General features: G+C 31.7%; 3 protein-coding genes across 4 annotated transcripts in view; 1 reads left to right on the top strand and 2 right to left on the bottom strand.

Annotated features, from left to right (window-relative positions):
* The first annotated feature begins 4,857 nt into the window (after positions 1-4,857).
* Positions 4,858-11,685, top strand: LOC111698432 (uncharacterized). The gene is made up of 9 exons (XM_023468770.1): positions 4,858-5,018; positions 6,742-6,929; positions 7,628-7,669; positions 7,781-7,855; positions 8,380-8,437; positions 8,895-8,945; positions 9,514-9,616; positions 10,066-10,138; positions 11,505-11,685. The coding sequence occupies exons 1-9, from the start codon at positions 4,946-4,948 to the stop codon at positions 11,565-11,567; spliced, it is 726 nt and encodes a 241-aa protein (XP_023324538.1). The 5' UTR covers positions 4,858-4,945; the 3' UTR covers positions 11,568-11,685.
* A 2,799-nt stretch (positions 11,686-14,484) lies between these two features.
* On the bottom strand, positions 14,485-25,432 carry LOC111698451 (isobutyryl-CoA dehydrogenase, mitochondrial). Its single transcript, XM_023468794.1, has 15 exons — positions 25,346-25,432; positions 25,077-25,147; positions 24,738-24,856; positions 24,494-24,560; positions 22,917-23,001; positions 22,280-22,401; positions 21,334-21,470; positions 19,873-19,980; positions 19,718-19,811; positions 19,071-19,129; positions 18,055-18,143; positions 17,725-17,764; positions 17,301-17,384; positions 16,858-16,950; positions 14,485-14,882 (listed from the first exon to the last, which is right to left on the bottom strand). Exons 1-15 carry the CDS (start codon positions 25,414-25,416, stop codon positions 14,841-14,843), a joined length of 1,281 nt encoding a protein of 426 aa, XP_023324562.1. The 5' UTR covers positions 25,417-25,432; the 3' UTR covers positions 14,485-14,840.
* Positions 25,419-26,730, bottom strand: part of LOC111698449 (F-box/LRR-repeat protein 4) — a 20,059-nt gene continuing 18,747 nt past the window's right edge. For both annotated transcript variants that reach the window (XM_023468793.1, XM_023468792.1), the window contains 2 exons: positions 26,392-26,491; positions 25,419-25,841 (listed from right to left, as the gene is read on the bottom strand). In XM_023468793.1, the coding sequence (XP_023324561.1) occupies positions 25,704-25,841; positions 26,392-26,491 (238 nt within the window). In that variant the 3' untranslated portion in view covers positions 25,419-25,703. The remainder of the gene's footprint in view (positions 25,842-26,391; positions 26,492-26,730) is intronic.

The following is a 26,730-nucleotide window of genomic DNA, read 5'->3' as shown; positions in this document are numbered from 1 at the left end:
GAACCATCTCAATCTGATTCTATTCTGGATTATATAACCTGAACCATCTCAATCTGATTCTATTCTGGATTATATAACCTGAACCATCTCAATCTGATTCTATTCTGGATGAACTCAAGATTTAATCCCTGCTAAGGGTTCCTCCTAGAGCACATGGATATAATCCTAGCTCAGGGTCCTGCTAGAGCACATGGATATAATCCCAGCTCAGGGTCCTGCTAGAGCACATGGATATAATCCCAGCTCAGGGTCCTGCTAGTGCACAGGGATTTAATCCCAGCGGAGGGTTCCTCCTTGAGCACACAGTCGACTTGATCCCTCTGTACGCCACTCAACTGTAAATACTAAACCTTATATTTATGTGATATTTATTACTTACACACACAAGCAGTAACGTACTCTACAGTATTTATTAAGAGTGTTACAATTAATCCCATTTTTGTTGTTCCAACCTGCCAAATGCAGAAATTGTAAATATGTATAATGTTTAGATAAACTAGAACAGGTGTGAGCTAAAATAGAAAATAAACATTTTTCCATTTTAGTTCAAATCTGCATTCCCGCGAGGAAAAACATGTTTTTTTTTATTTCTCGAATTTCTATCTTTTCGATATTTTTGGATGAGAGTTTCTAGTCAGAATTTGCTTCGAATTTCAAGGATATTTCGATATTAATCGAATTCGAAATTTCGATATATCGACACCCCCTAAGCTACGTTTCCAGCATTTTCTGTAATTCTTCTTTTTTTCCTTTCTTTCCCAAAATTTTTTTCCTGCGTGATTGCTTTTTTGTATTATATTTATAGAAACGATGTTTTTTGTATTAGAATATTTTATAGAATTTAACCACCAAACTTTTATACTTGTAACAGAACATAATAGAAACAAATAAATTTTTTTATATCTAAACCTTTTAAATTTTTTTTTTCAACTTTTTGCAAAATTTAGAAAAAAGAGAAAGAGAGAGACTGGCAAATTTTTTTGGCTACAAATACTTTGTTTTAATAATTCATATTTTTCTAAACCTAATCCAAAATTCAACCTCTAAAAGTGGGACCAATCTTTTTTTAGAGATTTTCAAAACAAAATTAAATACAAAATTAACTCCAAAATTTCCAAACATTTAATTTCATGAAAAATTAATAATAATGATTAAGCATTCAAACATTTAATTTGATAATTTACTTTAATTAAAGATAAAATTAAATCCAATACTTTTNAAACATTTAATTTCATGAAAAATTAATAATAATGATTAAGCATTCAAACATTTAATTTCATGAAAAATTAATAATAATGATTAAGCATTCAAACATTTAATTTCATGAAAAATTAACAATAATGATTAAACATTCAAACATTAAATTTCATGAAAAATTAATAATAATGATTAAGCATTCAAACATTTAATTTCATAATTTACTTTAATCAAAGATAAAATAAAATCCAATACTTTTTTCTCACGTAGTTCTGACATCCTATTTCAATATGATCAGGTTACTAAAATCCAATACTTTTTCTCACGTAGTTCTGGCATCCTATTTCAATATGATCGGGTTACTAAAAGTTAAGCCTCTGAGAGAGAAAAAAGTTAAGTTTACCCTTTATCTGAATCATTAATTCAATATTTTGTTATTACAGCATTATACTCAATTTAGACTTGATATTACAAAATGGATAAAACATACGCTTCAGAATTTATATATATATCTTCCACATTTTTGATCTAATAGAGGGTCAAATGTTATCTTTCTTAAACGAGTATATGCCCCTCTTTAAATGGAAGGTCACTTCTTCTTCTTTAAAAACTGTATTCTTGACATTGAATACATTTAGTCTTTGCCCCTTTACCATCTTGACAGTGTGTATATTTAATCTTTGCCACCTTAACATCTTGACCGTGTTTATATTTTATCTCCTACCTTACCATCTTGACAGTGTGCATATTTAATCTTTGCCACCTTATCATCTTGACTATATTTATATTTTATCTGCTACCTTACCATCTTGACAGTGTGTATATTTAATCTTTTCCCCTTTACCATCTTGACATTGAATATATTTAATCTTTGCCAACTTAATATCTTGAAAGTGTATATATTTAATCTTTGTCACCTTGTCAAATTGGTCGTGTATATATTTAATCTTTGCCCCTTTACCACCTTAACTGTGTATATATTTAATCTCTGTTCCCTTTACCATCTTGATATTGAATACATTTAATCTTTGCCACCTTGCCATATTGGCAGCGTATATATTTAATCTTTGCCACCTTACCACCTTGACAGTGTGTATATTTAATCTTTGCCCCCTGACCATCTTGACAGTGTATATATAATCTTTGCCACCCTACCATCTTAACAGTGAATATATTAAATCTTTGCCCCTTTACCATCTTGACAGTGTGTATATTTAATCTTTCCCACCTTACAATCTTAACAGTGTGTATATTTAATCTTTGCCACCTTAACATCTTGAACTCGTAAATATTTTTCTTTCTTAAACGAGTATATGCCCCTCTTTAAATGGAAGGTCACTTCTTCTTCTTTAAAAACTGTATTCTTGACATTGAATACATTTAGTCTTTGACCCTTTACCATCTTGACAGTGTGTATATTTAATCTTTGCCACCTTAACATCTTGACAGTGTATATATAATCTTTGCCACCCTACCATCTTAACAGTGTATATATTAAATCTTTGCCACTTTAACACATTTACAGTGAATATATTAAATCTTTGCCCCTTTACCATCTTGACAGTGTGTATATTTAATCTTTGCTACCTTACAATCTTAACAGTGTGTATATTTAATCTTTGCCACCTTAGCATCTTGAACTCGTAAATATTTCATCTTTGCCAACCTTACTTACTAAACAGTAAGAATATGTAATCTTTGTCTCCTTACCATCTTGACAGTGCATATAACCATTTTGACAGTGTTTATTTTTAATCCAAATTTATCCTTCAACTTCGATATTCAATTTCAGAACTTTATTATTTAAGAGTTTAAGGTTGTCATTAAAATATCAAACTTTTATGTATAACCCCATGGAATACATTTATTATGGTTCGCCTTGACTAACGACATTGTGTATATTTTCTTTGATTTGAATCTTATACATAATGTTGAAATAATAAACCATTAGAAAGACCTTGGATCAGTGAAGCATACTGGTGACATTATTAGACGGATCCTATAATTTACTAAATAAACATTAAGATACTTTTTAAAAAAATGTTTTTAAAAATAATTTAGTAGTTTGGTTGTATAAGATTTTTTTTCATTTTTTAATCCTTGGGGATGAAAACTTGGGTTAGGGGGGGGAATATAGAATTTTGAGGTTTTCCTAAACAATTTTCCGCATGCATATTTAAGAAACCAATTATGTCTGGATTATATTGAGAGTGTGGGTGTCAACCGTATTCTACATCAAGAGAAACGGTGTCAATTGCACGGAACATTTAACACCTTTAGAATAGAAATCTAGCTGAAATGCATCTCTTGGTAAAGGTTTTTATAANAACGGGGAGGGAAGGACACATAAAAACTTTCATCTTTTCGTACTTTGGCAATATCAATATATAATTAAAGGCCATTGGAAAATTTGAGTTTCAATAAATAGCCCTGTATAATATCAAAAGGGTGGAAAAACGAATCGGTAACTACAGTTTTGAGTTTAACTCATTTATCAGGATAAAGCTGGTTTTGATCCAATATTTAAATTTATCTCAAAATTTGAAATTTTTTAAAGATTCAAGTCTGAAATTGACAAGGGCCTTCGGTCAACTTCCTTCCTTGTCAGCAGAATAAATCAGCAGGTGACTTTCACCAAGAAACCACAATAAAAAACTATCAGTATTTAGAAACAAGAATATTTATATGTTTGCTCAAGCAAAGGGTACCGTTGTAAATCTGGCATTTAACTCTTTGAATAGAGGGTCATTCAAAATTCCGCCATTAACCCATTTAATAGCACGTTAGGAAGCTGAGCTGCTCCTTACAACGTGGTGATTTCAACGATAGACAATGATTTATTCAATTTTAAGTAATTGAATTTGTGCTTCCGGGGGTTGCATGACAGGGCGATTGTGTCTTAAACTATTCACGGATTCTAGGTTTTAGAATGGAGCTACGTACAGCTAGGTTTACACACAAAGGATGAGACTGTAAAGACGACCTGAAACTCTTCAAATATCAAGTAATCTGCCCATTTAGTAAAAGTAAATTCAACCTATATGAAGCGTAAAGTCTGACCGCGTCAACCTTGTTGCACCGGATAATCCTGTACAAATTGGGACCGGAAAGGTCGACCCGTCTCGAAAATTCAAATGTAATACGGCTGCCTGTGTTACAGCTAGGTTTACACACAAAGGATAAGACTGTAAAGACGACCTGAAACTCTTCAAATATGACGTTTCAAAGGTTAATTTGAAAATTCTAACCCTGAATATATTCTTTTAATGGTCTTTATAAGGATTGGGCTAAAAATGAAATCTTAAACATAAAGAAAACCCTCAACAGTTGTTCAAAATGTGTTTATCAACAAAAAATATTTGTTTACTCAATAAGATTGTGAACCATGCAAATTCTACGCTACAACCATGACGGAGGGTGATGCAAAATTAGTGCCAAAGTTGAATTTCTCTGTACAGATAAAATTCAAAAATGGGAAAAATTAAGCAAAAAAAAATATCTTAGAAACCACATTAGAAAACAAACAAATTAGTAAAAAAAAGTTTTTTAAAAAATAACACAGAAGTATATTAATGACATAAATATACCAAGAATCATCATGTTTTCATATTTTATACCAAGAATCATCATGTTTTCATATTTTTATTCATCCACACCCGAATGAATATAAATCTTTATCATTTGTCAGTTTATTAAAATTATTCCGGAAAACAAGACTTCAGTTTTATACTCTTGAAAAGCTGAAGCCATGTTGTTGTTTTTATTCAACAAACGTAAACAAACATGGTGCAGTACAGTTCTTTTAATGCTCCTGATTACAGGTATAACAAAATCTCATTCTCAGATATAAAACATTTTAAAATTTAGTCACAAATCCTTACTTTTCCGAATAAATTCTAAAGTTTTGTATAAAAATGGGCTAAAAATACTTCGAAATAAATATCTTTATCTATTTTATAAATCGATAAACGTAATCGATAAACGTAAACGTAAACGGCTGAACCGATCAGGCCTAGTTTTTATAAAATTACATAAATAGATATTTACAGTATTAAATTGTAATTTAACTTCTAACTTATATAGACTCAAGTTTATTTTCCATATTGCTCTTTTTTCTTAGAAATATCACAAAAACAATTCTTGGCTCTCCAAAAAAGTAATTTTAGAATTTTCGCCAAAAAAATCTTGGAAAGAATAGGTATTGGGTAATAAACGGAACAGAATCATTAAAAATCCATTAATAAGTCTTCAATCTAATAAAATTACTTTTTGTTCGAATGTGCAATAAATTATTAAAGAGAACAGTAAAGAATAAAAATAAAAGTATGTTTGAGTATGTTTAGCTTTTTTGAAAAGTATTTTATTTGTGTTTTTTTTATCAAGAAATGCACATAAACGATATCATCTTCTTGTCACGAAGAAATTAGGCCTTTGTCACAACCATTTATTTTCTAATCCCTAAATCTTTGCAACCCAATGTCGTAGACCTTAGATATTTCAAACTATGAATTCTGTTCGATCAAATAATGATGGGTGGATTTTTGGTAACTAATAATCTGGTAACTAACATTTTGGTAACTAGCAATTTGGTAACTAATAATTTGGTAACTAACAATTTGATAACCTGACAATTTGGTAACCTGAAAATTTGGTAACTTGACAATTTGGTAACCGACAATTTGGTAACCTAACAATTTGGTAACTAATAATTTGGTAACCTGACAATTTGGTAACTAATAATTTGGTAACCTGAAAATTTGGTAACTAACTTGAATTTGCTAACTAACAATTTGGTTAGGTTAGGTAAAGACGATTTCTGAGCCAAGCACTGCGGCTATATTTATCCAAACTAATACAATGATTTTCGATATGTAGGGTTAGGTTAGGTTAGGTTAAGACAATATCTGGGCCAAGCGCTGCGGCCATATTTATCCAAACTAATACAATGATATCTGATTTGTGGGGTTAGGTTAGGTTAAGACAATTTCTGGGCCGAGCGCTGCGGCTAGGTCAGGCTATGGGGCCAAGCGATGTGGCCATATTTATCAAAACTAATACAATTATATCTGATATGTGGGGTTAGGTTAGGTTAAGACAATTAATGGGCCAAAGGCTGCGGCTAGGACAGGCTAGGGGGCCAAGTTTACAGTTTTTGTCATGCTAAACTTTGAAGAAATCTTGAAAATTGTTTCAAGTNTAGCTGGCCAAACAGCTGGACCGAATTGGCTGACATTTTTTTAAGGGAACCCAAGGGTACATTGGGTGCAGTAACATAGACTAAAATTAAAATCTTTTTTTTTATTATTATATATACAATTAGTTTGTCTGTATGTCAGTTTGTCAGTGTTCAATGATCTTCAAAGAACATATCTGGCCTAGTTTTTTCGTGGAAAACCACAAAATTATTTATGCGAAAGAAAATTAGTTTTTATAAGAAAAATAGCGGCTTAAGAAGCATCATTTTAATGCTAAAGTTTAAACTAGAAAAGTGGGTCCGAAGCGCCTTACTAGTAAATTATATTAATTCTTATTTTTATTTGTGAGGTGAGCTGGACGCTGGTGTAAAGTTTAAACCTAGTAAACTTAGACGAGTATCTGATTATCAGACTAGGTTTGGGACTGAACATCAGACTAGTAATAGTCCTGTGGACTACAATAGTTTGTACCAGCATAGGCTAATGAAAGCCTATGACGGGAAGTATCAGAAAACTTCCGCAGCTGCCATTGAACAGGTTTAAAGTGCATGCAAGCTGATATTATTATTATTGCTATTATTATTCCCCCCGTGGATTTTTACAAAGTCATTTCTCATTTTGAAAGTGACAACATTGTAAAAATAAACATATCCATAAAATGAAAATATTGCTAAATGCTCTCATTAAACAGGGTATCTATCACCATCGACAGGCTGGTCAACCTGGGAAGAATGGCAATGCAACCAAAAGAGACTTGCCTCAATTTCGGACATCAATGTTTGAAATGCCTTTATTTCAAGCGGCCCAAGAAAACTAAAATATTGTAGATTGAAATAAAAGAGGATATTTTTATTGTTCTTTTATATTTTAAACAAAAATTCCTTTTTTACTTGCAGTTTCCTGTAAGAAAAATTAGCATAATTTAAGAATAAAGCAGGAAATAAAAAATAATTCTCCCTTCATTAGAATAATATAAATGAAATGTATAATTTTAATGTATAAAGTTCAATCAATGCAATTTTTTAATATCGTTTTAGATAAATAAATGGATTATTAAGACATTTGCCTACCCTATACTTTAAAGAAACTGTAATGTTTGTAGGATTAGGGCAGTAAATAGAACCTTTTAGCAATAGAGGGGTAAAACTAATATCCCCCCCCCCCCCTATCTCAAATCCTAAACCACCTTTGTTCACGTTCCCTTCAACATATGCTAATCATTATCTTTGTTCTAGGTAGCGCCGGCCAGTGATTTCAACCTGACCAAGCTTATTCAGGTAAATATCATAATTATCACTGTAATTATCTTAGTAATATTTTTTCTAATTATCATTATAAATATTTTTAAACAATAATCTTTTTTAGTTATTAATTTTTCTTATCTGCAGAAATACCTTGATTCTAAAAAGATCCAGGAAAGATCTTTTATAACCCCTGGGTTTGAGAGTTTTGAGGACCAAAAGGTAAAATAGAACAATAATTCATTTTATTTGCTTTATCTGTACATTAGGAAATAACTTTACAAATGACAAAAAAATGTAAAAATCGGTCCAGAATTGAGGCAAAGGCTTCAATCGGGAAAAGCTTTAAAAACATTTAAAAGAATTTTCAAACCATCAAACATGAATATAATTTGCTAAACACATCATAGAAGATTTTTGTTTGTCCCGCTAGATAGGAATTTCTTTATAAATAACTAGCTTGGGAACCCAGCGCTGCCCAGGTTACTAAAAGTTACTCCCGCAGTTTACTTTACCCGCACTTGAACGATTTTACCGGGAAACTAAATTTTCGCTATTGAACTCTCAAAACCAAGCTTCCCGTTGTTTTCCCGAGTTCCCTAATCAAAATTTGAGGTCTTGGGGTTCCCGAGTTTGATCGGACAGAGATTAAAACTTTCTATATATATAGATTATAATATAAAAACACAAAAATCCTAGGATCACCTGAAATTCTATGTATAGTCCCTTTAAATCACATTTTTTAGTACAAGCTCTACGGTTCTGAAGATTACTACAACGAAATAGAAAATGATATCTATCAAGGTGAAGTTTTACTTAAACTTTAAACAACAAAAACGCAAAACAAAAATGAATTCCATTCCCAAAACATGCCTTTTTGTATAATGTAAAAAAAATAATCATAAAAGGCAAAAAAAACATTATCAGCACAGCTTAACAAACATTAACATTAATGTTACGACTTTGTAACCTTGTAGTTCCTCTGATTTTGATTTTACACCAGAATTATGAGAGTTAGGATTGAAAAATATAATATTTAATCAATTACATGGAATTAGTTTAACGTGGGCAATAAAAGCCTCATAAGCTTTAAGCATATTAATGGTTTTCGCCCATCAACCGTACCACCTGAACTCGAAAATGCTTAAAAAACAAAATTAGTTCTGTTTCCCTAAACACTAAAATAAACATCAGTTTTTAACTATTGTTGGTTCCTTAATTTCTTGAAATAATACAATAATAAATAACTATATTATTGTAGATAACTCTGAAGGGTATACAGTTGATTATACGGACAATGTGCCGGATACAGGTGATCAATATTATACAAGGGTAATTTTCAAATTTAAAATCATGGATATCTTATTCATTCTTAATCATGAAAAACCTGTAATGCTACAGTTGTCATTGGTTAACTTACCTATTTTTGTTCCTTATACAACATTTTTCTTATCTATGATTTGATATAACAAGTTCATTGTTTTTGTATTTAATATCATAATTCTTTCAAATAACTTGAAAATAGGTACAAAGGATTAAATAAATTAAAAATATTATTGTAGCGAATTGGGAACATTATTTCCCTCACAATCTTAGTCCGTCAGGGGGGGTTGCGAACGTACCCCCCCCTGGTTGTGAATCTGCTATTCTCCCCTTTCAGGATCACTTCAAGTAACATTATCTATTACCAAGCCCGACAATCAGTTTTTTTTGGGAGGGGGGGCCGGTTTTTTTTTTTTACAAAACTGTGCATTTTTAAAAAATGTCACTACAAAATGGTTAACTACGTATTGTTGTGATGTTATTGATGAAAGTTATTTTTTTGAGGGACCTGACCTGACCTTAGGGTCATGTGGAGGCTTATTAAGTTCTTTTTCCAGGTGACCGGACAGTAGCTCTACCAGAGGTTCCAGACCTTAGCAGTTTGACCCCTAGCGACCTTGCGCCGATCCTACTCACATCAGCAGCAGTCTTCGCGCTAAGGTCACTCGTACAATTAACAATATAAAAACAAAAATAGTGAGCTATTAGAAGAACAATTTTAAATAAGAGCGCGAAGTTGTTTGTAATATTTCACCTGTTGTTTCAGTCTAGCAAGTCACTCAAAACTATGATTTCTGTTAGATCAAATAATCAGGTTGTAAAGATGAATTAGAAAACTAGAGTGTGTGGCAAAGACTCAATTCCTTTAAATGATGAAAAGTCTAAAGGTTCCCTTCATTAATGCACATTTCTTATTATTTTATAACTCTCTAAAGGAACTCAGTTTTTGCCACAAACTGAAATGTTCTACTATACCTCTGCAACCGGATAGTGTAAACTTTTATGTTTATCAAACTTGAATTATTTTATCCAACATAATTCATGTTTGAAATATTAAGGTCTAAGACATTGTCTAGTAAAATAGCGTAATATCTGAATTATTATTTCAGTGCCTTGTTTACTAACCGAGTAAGCCTGAATACCACATCAGCTAACGCTACAGTACCTGGAGGACTTTGGCAGGTCAACCTTCATTGACCCTTTTTCCTGCAGTTAAAATTCATTTGCCTTTTTTCATAAAAAGTTTTTTTCCACTTAAAGGGACCGTAAGCGTAATTTTAAGTGACTTTCCATGCACAAATGGCATAGACCGATTTACAGCATTACCCTTAAAATATATCTTATAAATATTAAAAAAGATTTGGTCGTTTTTCTAGGTCAAAAATTGTTTATTTCTGATAAGACCTACATGTTCTTCTGCTGTAGAAATGCGCATGTAACGTTTGTACAAAAACAATGATATTTAATTCATATTTGATCATAGAAAGGTTAAAGGGTACAATTGTGAATCGGCCAGTGCCATCTTTGCACGGAGGGTCACTTAATATTACGCTAACAGTCTCCTTAAAGGGACTGTAAAGGAAAAATGAAAGGGGGTATAGACTGAAAGCTAATCACTTTAGCTCTTGACCGCGACCCATGAAAGTTTTATCTGATGTCTCCTGTCTCGAGAAATTGATATAAAACTCTGTTAAAAATATACGAAAGTTTATAAATGTAAAATTTAGAAAATCTTAAACTTAAATCACGTGACCAGAACTATCACCAATGGCAGAGCAGTATACTGTTAAATCTATTAAAAATAGAAATAACAAATATAAAATTAGAATTGGAGTAAACCTAAGTAATAATTAGCTTTCTCGGGGATATCATCGTTTTCAGATTGGTTGCTTATTTGCTGAATTTGATCTATTTAAACCTACTACTTTTATACAAAATTGTATATATATTAATTTTCATATCAATTTGACACAGTTGTATATCAATTTCTCGAGATAGGAACATTAGATATAACTTTCATGGGCCGCGATCGAGCGCTAAAGTGATTAGCTTTCAGCCTATACCCCCTTTCATTTTTCCTTTACAGTCCCTTTAACACGCTTATTTTAAAAATAGAAAATGACCAGTTTCTATATATATTGCAAAATTCATGAAATAATTCGAGTCCTGTCATTTTCAATATGTGAACATTTTTGGAAACCGGATATCTTTGTTTTTTAGATATGAAGAATTTTAACCTTATTACGGAAAGATGGTTAAAAACCATTTTTAACTGACATTTCATGTTTATTGGAACACATTGTAAGATTGTGTCATGAAGAAACTCTGTTTAACAAAATTAGAATTTTCAAAACTTTAATAATTCGTAGAAATTCTTAAATTCAACCCTTTAAAAATATGACTTGCTAATTGATAATTGATTTAATATAAAGACAAAATCTTGACATAGCTAGCTGATAGCCTATATCTTGTCCAAGCCAAGCACATAGTCTGTGGTGGAAAAACTCTAAAATATGATTCAGAGCATTTATACATTTCCCGTTTTTAGGTTCCTGTCATACCTGACCTAACAACATTCTTCAACACTCCAAACAACAACATCTTTGGATAAGTTGATGCTGTTGTAGAAATTCATGTTGTTGTTGTTGTAGTAGTGTTATTTATCATGACTCATGAAACGTTGTTGTTTAACATTGTTATGTTTTTAATAAATTATAATCTAGTTTAAATTGTCAGGAAAAGCTTTCTCTGATGTAACCACAAATTAAAATTTAAGAAAATTTCCTCATTTTTCTTTCTTTAAAATATCTTTTCTTATTGTGGTTTTCCTATAAAAGTGGCCGGATTATATGCAGCAGAGACAAAGAATGTAATTTACAGAATTCAACCAATTTTAAGATGGAAAAACGAAGATATATTGAAGACTTGAAGGTTGCCACTGAAACAATGGAGGGCCAACTGCAATTAGTCTCTTCAAGTCTGAAGTTATAAACTTGTCAGGAAATAAACTACTTTCGGGTAAAGTTCCAAAAAGGTTAAAAAGCTGATGAGGTTTTTACTCATTTTAAGTTTTCTAAAAAAACAGTTTAAAGAAGATCAAAGACATTTTAACAGTAGTCACTTAATGTCCATGTTTATTGGGACACCCTGTAGTAAGCAACAAGATGAAGTATGCAGTAATTGTGCAGAAGGATTAGAGATTTTGATGCAAACTCAAACTTTCTAATATCTTTGCAATCTGATGGTTTAAACCTTTGATATTTCTAAGTGATATAACAGAATTCCTATTTTTTGAAGTATCTGAGGTATACGACATTTGGTTGCAAAGATATAGGAATTAGAAAATCTGAGCAGAGACTCAATTTATGATATATTTCTAGTTTATCTTCTAACTCGTCAAAATTCAAGAGTTTTCCCTATAAAATAATACTACTATACTATAATATAATCATAAAATAATACTAATTAGTTTGCATGTACAAGCCGTGTAATTGCATTAAAAAATCGAGAATTTTTTTCTAATCTATTATTAATATTATTATTATTACCAATCAACCAATCAGTCAAAGTATCATGTCCAGCATGGCAATGTTACGCTGCGCTCTTGGATTCAGTTTGAGAACAAGCAGTGTTACAAAGTTCCCAATAAATAATTTGAATCTAGCCAGGTGGGTCTATAGTAAAAAACACCAATTGATGGTCGTCTTGTAAAACCTTTATAGACTTCCTTTTATCACGAAACATAACGTATGACTTAAAAGTTACCATGGGTTGCAATCTTCCTGGGAGAACTTGCACTCGACATCCACAGTGAACACTTTAAATTTGAATTAAATCAGATTAGTTTCACCTTTAGATATATCCCACAAAATGACCTCATCAGTCGTTCAGATTACTGAAGATATGGATTAGCGCTTTTTATATGGATTAAAAATAATAAGTTCCTACCTCTGTAGTCTTCAAATATTATATGTATTTTGTATATACTGTTGTTAACCTTAAACAATGAGCTTACTACGTTGTAAAGTCGTCTTTGACCAAGAATTCTACGACAGCCAAACCAGACATTTTCACTCCTCCCACCTTCCTCCGACAAAAGTATAAACATCTTCACGTGCAGTACTTTCGCTTCAAATTCAGTTAAAAAAACCTTAAAACTAGTGACTTACATATCTTTGTAACCAATTGTCATTTTATTTTAGAAGTTTAAATGTTATTTTAGTCTTGATAACCAGACACCTCAATTCACCCCACCATCCACAACTAGTAAGGATGTTTTATAATATAATAAAAACATTGTTAACATTTATGTATCAATCAATTTATATCAATGCATACTTATTTATTTATATATTTATAGGATTGAAATATACCTTCTGTGGCGAATTTGAGAAGACCTCTGGAACTATTGCCAACTATTGCCAACTATTGCCTTTTATTGCCTTTTATTGCCAACATTCTATTGCCAACTTGAGACTTCAAATTGTCCGGGATCACAGTTTGGGAAATATATACCCCCTTGTTTGCCTGGGACAGTTCTTCACCGCCCAATTCGAGATCACCCCCCTTTGAACTCAACAACTGTATATTTTAAATAACATTTTTTGTTCTCTTTTTTTATATTCAAATGTTAACTCCAATTTAAATATATTTTATAGTTTTTTAAACATNAAATCGTGAAAATTTCGAAGTTCTATCTGAAGACGACATTTACACGGGTCTTTAGTCTATTTTTTTCTAGTCTTTACTTTCCAAACGAAATCTTTTCATGAAATTATTTCCAAACCAAATAAAACCTTATGGCCCAACCTGTCGTCGTTTCCTTAGTCTGTTCCACTTTAGTATTTATTCACTTTGACGGGAATGTTCTTTGTTTGGTTTTGAGATTCTAAGTCAAGATTGGGTCGACTTTAAAGCAAAAATTTATTTTCCCGGTAAAATCGTTCAAGTGCAGGTAAACGGCGGGAGTAACTTTTAGTAACCTTGGCAGCCCTGGGTTCCCAAGCTAGTATATATATATAATGTAGTAATCTCTGTTTGTATGTTTGCATGTCCGATCATAACTCATGAACCCTTTAATCAAATTTACTCAAATTTTTAAGAAGTTCTTGGCTTTGTTCATAAATTCAAAATTGTATGAACTAACATTTGTTCAGAAAATTTAGTTCCAAATCTAGTTTATGCATGAAATAAATTAAAAACCGTTATTCCATAGAATTCAAGTTTAATCTCTCGTAAATAATTAAAATGATAATTTGATATTAAGACAATTTTTTTTCGCAAATACTTTTTTCTGCGAAATTCGTAGACTTTGCATAAAACAAATGGTCTGCAGTTTAATTCAAAATTTTAAATGGAAAAATTTATTTTGCAATTAATATAAAAGAAGTTTACAAAAAACCATCTATAAAGATAATAAACTTTGAATTTAAGATTATGAAGGTTAAAATTATTTATTTATTTAAATTTTTCCTAAAACTTTGAAGTTGATTCTTGATAATTTTTATTCCAGATCTTCATAAATTTTTTTTTTTATATATTTGGCTTGCCAGTTTGCTGGCTGGTCTGTTTGTTTAATTAAAGAGGAACATATCCGATTTAAAAGGATACCCTTCAAACTAGTAACAGAAGTCCACTAGTAGACAAATCACTTGTGGACATAATCTATTTTTGAAGATAAAAACATGAATATCTCTTTTAATCTTGATCTTACAAAGCTTTTAAGTGTAATGTTGTGAACCTGGCATGCCGAGCTATAACCGTAGGATCAATTGAAGCTGCGTGTACTGTCCCTTTATAACAGTTTACAGTACCTGGAAGTTTGAAGTAATGAGGATTATACTGAACAGTCAAAATTCTGTGAGCAGGTGAATTTAGGAACAAACTATTTTGTAAGAATGCTTCTAGAAATCAGAATCTGCATAACCTTAATATAGAAAATATTAAAATATCATCATTCATAAACAGTTTAGTACAGTAAGAACAAGCGCAAACTGTTAAATAGGAAGACGACATTATGGGAAAGCTGTATTTTTATACTTCTAGTGAAATGGATCTGTTTCAAATTCCAGAGTTTTCTGGTTCTCACTGTATAATAACACATATGAACTTGTAAAGATGACTATTTGTAACAATAATAATATATGAATATTTCAATCATGATTCTAATAAAAACAAAAAAACGTTAAAGTGATCTTCTCAGTGCAGTGCTTAGAATTAGGACTGGACAACGTTCCGTTAACAAACGGTAAGTTTTTGAAAATTAACGAAAGATTCTGTTTGCCAACGGCAAAACCCGTAAATTTTGAACTTTTTAACGAAGGGAAATAGCCGTTATTAAAAAAAAAATTAACTGTAGTTTATGAAAAAGACCGAAAGGGTGTGTTAAAAATAACAGCGACTTTAGTTAAGTTTTTTCTTTAAATTGCATAAAATTTCAAGAATTGAAAATATATTCGTATTTTGATGTTTTTTTACGTGTTTTTATGTTTTTAAATTTTGACTTCAAATTTGTCTAGCTATTTTAACATGAAATTATCGTGAACGGCTCATTAACGTCTGGACTCGTTAAATATTTCTTTCAGTTCTTAACTAATTAGAACGAACGACTACCAGAACTTTTTTATTGAACGATTTTAACTAACCATGAACAAACGACTTGAAAAACTGTTTAAGTGCCCAGTCTTATTTAGAATCCATTTCATTTTATGTAGATTCAGATACTAAATCTGTCCAGTAAGAAATCCAGATACTGAAACTTGAGTTTCCATTCAAAATCAACTTAGGTTTAAATTTTAATATTATCACTTTAGTTCACACAAGTCAAGCCTAGGACGGTCTACCTGGTTAGTTCTCTTTAGGATTTGGTTAACCCCGATATACCTGGTGAGTTCCCTCTAGAATCTGGTTAACCTTGATATACCTGGTTAGTTCCCTCTAGAATCTGGTTAACCTTAATAAACCTGGTTAGTTCCCTCTAGGATTTGGTTAACCCCGATATACTCCCTCTAGAATCTGGTTAACCTTGATATACCTGGTTAGTTCCCTCTAGAATCTGGTTAACCTTAATAAACCTGGTTAGTTCCCTCTAGGATTTGGTTAACCCCGATATACCTGGTTAGTTCCCTCTAGGATTTTGTTAACCCCGATATACCTGGTTAGTTCCCTCTAGGATTTGGTTAACCCCGATATACCTGGTTAGTTCCCTCTAGAATCTGGTTAACCTTGATACACCTGGTTAGTTCTCTCTAGGATCCTGATAAACCTGGTTAGTTCCCTCTAGGATCTGGTTAACTCTGATAAACCTGGTTAGTTTTTTCTAGGATCTGGTTAACTCTGGTAAAACTGGTTAGTTCCCTCTAGGATCTGGTTAACCTTGATATTCCTGGTTAGTTCTTTCTAGGATCTGTTAACCTTGATATACCTAATTAGTTTTCTATGATTTAGTTAAACTTGATAAACCTGGTTAGTTTTTCTATGATCTAGTTAAACTTGATATACCTGGTTAGTTTTTCTATGATCTAGTTAAACTTGATATACCTGGTTAGTTCCCTCTAGAATCTGGTTAACCCTGATAAACTTGGTTAGTTCCCTCTAGGATTTGGTTAACCCCGATATACCTGGTTAGTTCCCTCTAGGATTTGGTTAACCCTGATATACCTGGTTAGTTCCCTCTAGGATCTGGTTAACCTTGATATACCTGGTTAGTTCTTTCCAGGATCTAGTTAAACTTGATATACCTGGTTAGTTTTTCTATGATCTAGTTAAACTTGATATACCTGGTTANTGAAAGAGGCAACCAATCTAGATAAACCTAAACAACACAACCTTTAGACATAGCTTTGAATATGATAGAAGCATCCAATCTAGTTACCTCTAAACTCTGGTATACCTTGATATACCTGGTTAGTTCCCTCTAGAATCTGGTTAACTCTGATGTCTCGGAGAAATTGTTCAATAGGATAATCCTTCAAGTATCCGTATCCACCATGCATCTAGGAAATCAATCAGTTAAACAACCAATAAATCAACAAAGCAATAAAGCAAGTAACCAACCATCCAACTAACCAATCAGCGACTAAGCAACCAACCAATAAATCAACAAAGCAATCAAGCAAGCAACCAAGTAACCAACCATCCATCTAACCAATCAGTAACTAAGCAACCAACCAATAAATAAATCAGTCGTCCAGAAAAGATCATTCAATTAATTGATCATATCACAAATCTATTTTAAACTTTTCATCGATAGTTTCAAATTTTTCCAAAAACCCTCAATTATAAAAAACGATGTCTTTGAAGGAGGGGCCCCCCCCCCCCCTTCAGTGAACAAATAAATATCTACCTGAAGGGCAGTATTAACAATATCGAAGCAAGAATCTGTGGCAAATAGTTTTGCCATACTGCAGAGTGCTACTGTATCAGGGTGCTGGGGAAGTACTTTATTCATCCAAAATATTATGAATTTAACAAAACTGCTTTTTTGAGATTTGAAAAGTTAATTTTGAGCGAGTCCCATCTAAAATTTTATTTTTTAGTTCTTGTCAGTTATGTCTAAATACGGGTTGCAAAGTGACTTGTGAACTTCACACAAATTTAAAGTATTATAAGTCTTGTAAGATTTTGATAGGTGTTATTATTAAAATTATCATTATCACTTAGTGGATTTCTGTAAACCTATAACAATAGCTTCACCTAATTTATATTAAATATAAACAAACGGGGTTATAAATTAATTTAGTTTAGGATCAAGAAAAAAGTATCTATTCCTGAGAATCCAATGCTCTGGCAGCGTTACGAACCATTGCCCTAAAAAAAATTTAATTAAAAAACTAAATATCTCTTTAATCCCCCCCACCTGTCACAAACTTTCAGTTTTAAACATATTGATAACATTTTGAACGAACAAACACCAAAAAAACATTAAATTTCCATTTTATATATTTCAAACCTTTTCCATTAAAAAATTATTTATAATCGTGTACCAGTCTAGTTTTAGTTTTTGGGACTCAAAAAAACTCCAAAACAGCAGAAAAAAAACATCAATGTTGATTAAAATTTTTGTTTCAAAAAAGAAAATATTTAAGTCCTGAATTTACCTTGAAGCGACTAGTCTGGTTCCCATCTGTGCCAGTTGGAACTGGTTATGCTGGGTATCTGCAAGAGGTTTTCCAAATTGTTTGCGAACCTACAAAAAAATAATTCAATTAATGAAAAAATTTAGAAAAATAAATATGTATTTTAAGCATCCCCGAAAACTTAACTTTCCGGGAGGACTCTAAACATACTCTGAATTTTACTTACAATACAATATTTTTTGAAAAAAAGGCCTAGATAATTCCAACTCTAACAATAAAAACAATTTAAAATTCGGTGATGGTGATGGACCAAACCTCTAGAGAGTAAATAAAGTAGATGTTAGTTCAACATTTTATTGAAAATACATTTCGGTCTGGGTTGACCCTCGTCAGTTCTTGAGATTGTTTCTATACCATATAAATAAACCAAGAAAACGAAGAAACCCAGAGAAAAAGATAACATTAACTAGCACAGATAAACCAGACATAACTGGACAACACCAAACAAGGCATTTAAAACCAGATATAACCAGATATGATCACAAATAAATAGATATAACCGAATAACACAAGATAAAAACAGAAAAAAAACAGAAATAACCCCCAAGACATAAATATAACATGATAACACCAGGCATAACCAATAACCCCAAAGAAATATGTTAATTGTTGTTGTACGAGCTGTATAGAAGCAAGCTAGAGATGACGACCTGGCAAACCTCCTTGGAAAGGTCGTAGTCATTTATTTCTGTGATTTATACTGAAATAAATGATTTGCACAACTTTATTGCACAGTGAATGCACTGAATAATTCTGATTACAAAAATATAGAGGTTTTTACGTTTAGAAAGATAATTCTTTTTACACAAAATCTGGTCTATACGGCAATTGTAGATATAGCCAGATAACACCATATAAAACCAGTTAAGATCGAAAAAAACCCCGGATGAACCTACAATGTAGGTCCAACATACATAGATACCAGAATGAACTCAGATATAACCGGATAAAAGCAGACAAAACCAGCTAAAAACTACCTGCAGGTGTTCCTTGGCAATATTTAGAGATTGAGCTGCAGCACCCAGAGAAGTACTCGCTAGACAACAAAAACAGAATAAAGGTAATCAAAAAAAGTTATTTTTATACTTCTATTTTATTTAAAAACATTAACTTTTAGCAATTGTGAAGAGAAATGTAAAAATTGTTTTTTTAAATGTTTTTTTGTTCCCTTGATCAACCTACATGTTCTAGATATTTTTATAGATTACACTTCAATAAAATAGAAATTGGCAAAAATGAGAGTCCTTAAAGGGACTGTACTAGAACTGATTTAAAATAACTTTAAAGGGACTGTAATAGAACTGATTTAAAATAACTTTAAAGGGACTGTAATAGAACTGATTTAAAATGGCTTTCAAGGGACTGTACTAGAACTGATTTAAAATATTTAAAATTTAGGATTGTGAAATCCATTATATTCTCTTTAAAAATTGACCATTTTCAATCATGGTTCCACTGTAAAATGACTGCGTATTTCTGCTTCAGAAACAAGGGAGAAAATTGCCGGAAATAAATATTTTACAACAATATCTTAAACATTATTTATCAGATAAAGGGATGGCGGGTATTGTTGTAAAACGGGTCTCTAAATAGAAGGTTACTTGAATTAACAAAAATGTGTTACCTATATTAATTCTGCCACCGTTTAGACCAGACATGGCAATATTAAACCCTTGGCCTTCAACTCCAATTAAGTTTTCAACTGGAACCTCACAATCCTTCACAATACTTGGTTGATCATAATTTAAATAAATCCTTTTTATGAATTACAAAACGTACCTCGAAAATGACAGCTCTTGTGGGTTGACTGTTCCATCCCATCTTCAACTCTTTCTTCCCAAAGTTTAAACCCTTCATACCTTTTTCAACCAGTAAACACGAGATTCCCTGATTACAAGATATGGCCATTACAAGAAATGTATCGTTTTCTTGGTCGTATGGGGTAATTTCTCCTAATATAGGTCTGTCAACCATTAACAATGATACATGTTAAGTCGTCTTTAACTTAGAAACCCCTCTCGGATCCAAACCAATCCAAACCAAATAATTTTAGGCTCCGGTCCTTGGTTCTCCAATCGGAGTGTAAATTTCTTAAAACGCTGTGAATCCATCCATTTTCAAAAGTTAAACAAAGAATATTTTCACATAACGAATTAGCGACTTTCGTTAATAATTAATTGTCATTCTTTTCAGAAGTTTAAAAAAAACGTCCTAGGACTGTCCGACGACTTAACCCTTAACATCCAAAAATAGATCGTAAGAATCTTTTCATTATAAACAATTCATTGTAACGATTTATATGTTATTATTTATACAATTTTTTTCAGGAAATAAATAATTTTCTTCATTATCGGTTTTGATTTGAGGGTTATCCCGTTGTTTATCTGTTCATTATTGAGAATCTTGCTGCTATACGACAACAAGGTCTTACACAATTCCTTTTCATTATCTAACCTTAGATCCTATCCTGCTCATCTTCTTAAGTCCTACTCCTCTTTTTCATTATCTAACATTAGGTCCTACTATTACTGTTCATCATCTAACCGCATGTCCTGTTTCTCATGTTCATTATCTAACCTTAGGTTCTACTTTCCCGTTCATTATCTAGCCTTAGGTCCTACTCCTCCTGTTCATTATCCAATCTTAGGTCCAACTCTCTTGTTCATCACTAACCTTAGGTCCTACTCTCTTGTTCATTATCTAACCTTAGATTCTACTTTCCCGTTCATTATCTAACCTTAGGTCCTACTCCTCCTGTTCATTATCCAATCTTAGGTCCAACTCTCTTGTTCATCACTAACCTTAGGTCCTACTCTCCTATTCATTATCCAATCTTAGGTCCTACTCTCATGTTCATTATCTAACCTTAGGTCCTAATCCTCCTTTTCATTATTTTATGTCCTGGTCCTCCTGTTAATTACCCAACCTTAAACTCTTCTCTCTTGTTCATTATCTAACCTTAGTTCCTACTCCTCTTATTCATTATATTATGTCCTGCTCCTCCTGTTTATTATCCAACCTTAGGTCCTATCCTCCTGTTTATTATCCAATCTTAGGACCTATCCTCCCGTTTATTATCTAACCGTAGGTCCTACTCCTCCTGTTCATTATCTAACCTTAGGTCCTACTCCTCCTGTTCATTATCTAACCTTAGGTCCTACTCCTCCTGTTCATTATCTAACCTTAGGTCCTACACCTATTCATTATATTATGTCCTGCTCCTCCTGTTCATTTACCAACCTTAGGCCCTGCTCCTCCTGTTCTGCACATAACCAAATAAACATCAGTAGCTCCTGCTCCACTAATGAATGCTTTAGATCCGTTGAGAATATACTTGTTCCCTTCCTTTCTTGCTGTAGTTGACAGAGATGCAGCATCTTAAACAAAGTTTGTTGAGACAAGGATTCTAAATACCGAGCCAAATCTAATCTTTTCACGTTTTTAATCGAATATATTTATATTTGAATTTAATTTATTTTTTTCTTCATTAATTTTCATCCATTTTTAAAAATATTTTTGTCAACCATTTTTATAATTTTCAGAACATCTAGTTAAACTTTGCGGAACTTTTTTTTTATAAGAAAAGAGCAAATCGACTACCGTAATTTGTTTAATTCGAGAAAAACAGCTGAGTCGCAGTTTAGTAATATCTCATTGGAAAAGTTTTAGTGGATTACGGATTGGTCGGATCTTAAGGGATATCCAAAAGGAAGTATCTTAATCCGGTAAATATCATCACATTGGAGTACAATTGGAGACCCCCAAGAACATTTATATTGGAGACACCAATATTTTCATCGGAGACCCCCAGATTTTTATCTTAGACCCCATACTTATCATGGAGACAACAATCTTTTCTTTAGAGACCCCAGGAGACCCCCAGATTATTATTGGAAACCCATATTTTCAATGGAGATCCGGGGGCTCAAGTGTAAATCTGGGGGTCTCCAATGAAAATCGGGGTTTAAAACAAAAAGTTTGGGGTGTCCAAAGAAAATCTTAACGCATCCAGTGAAAATCTGGTACTTCAGATGAATAGCTCGGGGTCTTCATTGAAAATCTGGGAGGCCTCTGATGAAAATCTGTGTGAGACGGTCATGTGGTCTCCGATAGTACTCTAATAATGATGATATCTTCGCATGCAGACTCGGATTAATAGAATTATTGAGGGCAAATTTATCAATACCTGATCCAGCTCCGGGCTCTGTTAAACAATAGCTTCCCAGCTTCTCCATGGTCGCCATTATTGGGACCCACTTGGACCGCTGGGACTCTGTACCGTATCTATCTATCATCCAGGTCACCATGCTGAAAGAATATCATACAGGGTGTGGTGTACAAATGAACTGGAAGTTTTATCGACGATTTTAATATCGTCGTTGTAAATGTTTTTCGATTTAGTGTGGTGATGTATACTGCAACGTAATTTTATTATAACCAGAAGCGTAGTCAGGGGGGGGGGCTATAGGGGCTAAGCCGCCCCCCCTTGACCCGTGGAATCTATGAATTTCAGGAGAATTTAGGTCCCAACAGGTGCTGAGCCCCCTGGAAAAAATAATAAAATAAAAGCCCTGGACAAATTCCTGACAACGCCCCTGATTGGAATTAATGACAAACCCGTGATATCCCAGAGTTCAGTGTTTTACAGAGTTTAGGCTTTAAAATTCTTTCAAAATTCAGAAAAAATGTCATAATAGTAATTTCATAATGCTTTTTTAAAATGTCTTAACGCTATAAAAAAAGTCAGAGATATTGGGTATTTAAATAATGAAAATTGTGATGAAAATTATACTTATCTTAAATGTTTTTTAGATTTTACTTACTTATGAATGGTGAGATATGCTGATGTAGAAACACAGCCTTGAGACAGAGCTTCGAATATGATAGAAGCATCCAATCTAGATAAACCTAAACAACACAACCTTGAGACAGAGCTTTGAATGTGAAAGAGGCAACCAATCTAGATAAACCTAAACAACACAACCTTTAGACATAGCTTTGAATATGATAGAAGCATCCAATCTAGATAAACCTAAACAACGCAATCTTGAGACACAGCTTTGAATATGATAGAAGCATCCAATCTAGATAAACCTAAACAACACAATCTTGAGACACAGTCCAATCTAGATAAACCTAAACAACACAATCTTGAGACACAGTTTTGAATATGATAGAAGCAACCAATCTAGATAAACCTAAACAACACAACTTTGAGACAGAGCTTCAAATATGATAGAAGCATCCAATCTAGATAAGCCTGAACAACAAATTTAAAAATTATGACATTTTAAGACCTTTAAAAAAAAAATGATTCTAGATGAATGAAAAGAAAATGAATCATTTAAATAAAAATAAATCTAAATGAATAAAAAGGAAATGAATCATTTAAATAAAAATGAATCTAGATGAATAAAAAGGAAATGAATCATTTAAATAAAAATGCTTCCAGACGAATAAAAAGAAAATGAATCATTTAAATAAAAATGCTTCTAGATGAATAAAAAGAAAATGAATCATTTCAATAAAAATGCTTCTAGATGAATAAAAGGAAAAAGAATCATTTGAATAAAAATGAATCTAGATGAATAAAAAGAAAATGAATCATATAAATAAAAATGCTTCTAGATGAAAAAAGAAAAAGAATCATTAAAATAAAAATGAATCTAGATGAATAAAAAGAAAATGAATCATTTAAATAAAAATTCTTCTAGATGAATAAAAAGAAAATGAATCATTTAAATAAAAATGAATCTAGATGAATAAAAAGAATCATTTAAATAAAAATGAATCTAGATGAATAAAAAGAAAAAGAATCATTTTAATAAAAATGCTTCTAGATGAATAAAAAGAATCATTTAAATTAAAATGAATCTAGATGAATAAAAAGAAAATGAATCATTTTCATAAAAATAAATCTAGATGAATAAAAAGAAAATGAATCATTTAAATAAAAATGATTCTAGATTAATAAAAAGAAAAAGAATCATTTAAATAAAAATGAATCTAGATGAATAAAAAGAAAATAACTCATTTATATAAATATGAATCTAGAATATAAATGAATGAAAAGAAAATGAATCATTTAAATAAAAATTAGTCTAGATGAATAAAAAGAAAATGAATCATTTAAATAAAAATTGATCTAGATGAAAAAAAAGAAAATGAATCATTTGAATAAAAATGCTTTTAGATGAATAAAAAGAAAATGAATTATTTAAACAAAAATGAATCTAGAGGAATAAAAAGAAAATGCATTATTTAAATAAAAATGCTTCTAGGCGAATAAAAAGAAAATGAATGATTTATTTAAAGATGAAACTAGATGAATAAAAAGAAAATGAATCTAGATGATTAAAAAGAAAAGAATCATTTTATTCTGTTAATGAATAGAACTGACCTGTTCCTCCATATTCCTCTGAAGTATAAACTGCTCCAAATCCCAACTCTGCAGCCTTACGTAGAACCTGGCAATCATAAACTTTTCTTTTGATTATTATTATATTTTTAAAAAAAACCCATCGGCCATCATTCAAAAAGAGGGGTCGACGTTCCCGGCGTTGGAAATTTATCAATGGACAGGGCGGCCAACAATGCCCCTCCTTACTCTTAATCACCCCTCCCCTACCCCCACCCCCTTGTACCTCGACGGGGAAGATGGACTCCTGGTCCCACTTTGCCATCTGGGGGAACATTTCGTTGTGGGCGAAGTTCAAGGCGAGACTCTGGCACTCCTTCTGCTCGTCCGTCAACCCAGAGCTTACTGGACAAAACAGCATTTTCAGGGTTTCAAATTTTCAAATAAAATTATTAAAAATTAGAATTTCAATAAGAGTGATAGTGAATGATAGTATTAAATAGTAATGTATTAAATATAATAATATTAATAATAATAATAATAATACAAATAACAACAAAAACAACAACAATAATAATAATAATAACAATAATATAATAATAATAATAATATTAATAATACTTACTGTCTAAAGAAGTAACAACAGGAACAGAACCAGATGCTTCCAGATCTGCATGCGCACTCGTGGATTGATGTCTAGGTTATACAACATATTTTAGGAGATTGTTTTTGAATTTTGTTTCTGAAAAATAACATTATCCAAATTCAACCGTTTAACGAGAAAAAAACTAAAGGTTTATAGGGAACCGCTGTGAATAAGACATGCCATTTTTTTAATAAAGGGTCACTAGAAATTTCGTCTAAAGTCCCTTTAATAATATTTTCCATTTTTACCTGGGCAGATTTCTGGTTCCAGATCCCAGCATTCGGCTCATGCATAGCTTCGTCAACACTTTAGACGCCATTATTCTGTAAAGGTAAAATTTTGACTTTATTTATCAAAAATGTGAGAAATTGTTTTTTTCGACAAAAAGCGCACAAAAACTATATAATTAACGGGATAAGTTGGAAAAGGTGTAAATATCATAAAAACGATAAAAAATATTTACATCAAAATGATACAAGAAAAATTTGACCTTCTAGGTTCAAGTTTTCCACCTGCTAGACTCTAGCTATCCCTCATGTTAAAGAACGTTCAAATATACATCTTTTAGGCTCGAGCTATCTTATGCAAAAACAAAAAATCACGAATTTATTGGACATCTATGAAGCTCCATTTAATTGTGAGATTTGGAAAATCTTGTCTAAGCTGTCTAACTTCTGCCTCCTCTAGCTGGGTACAGAAGCTAGCATCAACCAGCTGCAAGCTCGGTACAAAACTAACCAGCTCCTAAACAAGGATAACGATATCAATAACTATAAGAATCACAATAACAATAACCGTAACCATAACCATAACCATAACCATAACCATAACCATAACCATAACCATAACCATAACCATAAACATAACCATTACCATAATCGTAACAATGACCATAACAATAGCCATAAGAACAACAATAGCAATAAAAATAACAAGAACATAACAATAATTATAACAATACCAATAACAATAACAATATGGATAACAGTAACAATAAACATAACAATAAGAATGACAATAACGATAACATTAACAGTAAAGATAAGAATAACGATAACGATAACAATAACCATAACAATATAAAAATAAAACAACAACAAAAATAATCAACACCATAACAAAAACAATATCGATAACATTAAAAATGAAAATAACAAACGATAACTATTACTTTACAAGTAAAAAATAAATAACATTATCATTAACAACCACAAAAAATAAATATTTAAATCAACAGTCGTCTACCTACTTCACAGTTTAATGCTCCCACTGTATTTTAAAATATATTTTTTACCTGTAATGCAGAAAAAGTAATATTTCTGTTCCCCAAAATATCCAACTGTTTTAAATTCTTCAATTTACACAAAGCTTTAAGTTCTCTGTTTCCAGTTTGTCTAAAAACAGAAAATAAATATATTTCTGTTTATAAGTATCATTATTATCATCTGATATAATCATCAATCAAAGTGCAGGAATGTATTCAAATTGAAATCATATAAGTTCACAATAAAAACTCTTCGAAAAAATTTGTTGTTAAATCATACAGTTTTTAAAAAGGCAGGAATATCTGGTCCACTCTTGTCGTAGTTCTTCTGGCCCCCCCCCCGCAGGAGGGGCAACTTTGCGTGATTAT

Source organism: Eurytemora carolleeae, unplaced genomic scaffold (assembly GCF_000591075.1).
Source record: "Eurytemora carolleeae unplaced genomic scaffold, Eaff_2.0 scaffold164, whole genome shotgun sequence".
Lineage (NCBI taxonomy): Eukaryota > Metazoa > Arthropoda > Copepoda > Calanoida > Temoridae > Eurytemora > Eurytemora carolleeae.
The sequence above is the reverse complement of the archived record's forward strand: the minus strand, read 5'-3'. Positions and strand labels throughout refer to the sequence as shown.

What these genes read in the sequence shown, in the direction of transcription:
- LOC111698432 (XM_023468770.1), top strand. Translation starts at nt 4,946, where the DNA reads ATGTTGTTGTTTTTATTCAACAAACGTAAACAAACATGGTGCAGTACA. An exon ending in TTTAATGCTCCTGATTACAG is followed by an intron (nt 5,019 to 6,741) that starts GTATAACAAAAT and finishes TTTATTTGTGAG; the next exon opens with GTGAGCTGGACGCTGGTGTA. An exon ending in GCAGCAGTCTTCGCGCTAAG is followed by an intron (nt 9,617 to 10,065) that starts GTCACTCGTACA and finishes TTATTATTTCAG; the next exon opens with TGCCTTGTTTACTAACCGAG.
- LOC111698451 (XM_023468794.1), bottom strand. Translation starts at nt 25,416, where the DNA reads ATGGCGTCTAAAGTGTTGACGAAGCTATGCATGAGCCGAATGCTGGGA. An exon ending in TGTTGTTACTTCTTTAGACA is followed by an intron (nt 24,857 to 25,076) that starts GTAAGTATTATT and finishes TGTTTTGTCCAG; the next exon opens with TAAGCTCTGGGTTGACGGAC. An exon ending in CGGTGGCAGAATTAATATAG is followed by an intron (nt 19,130 to 19,717) that starts GTAACACATTTT and finishes TTTGTTGTCTAG; the next exon opens with CGAGTACTTCTCTGGGTGCT.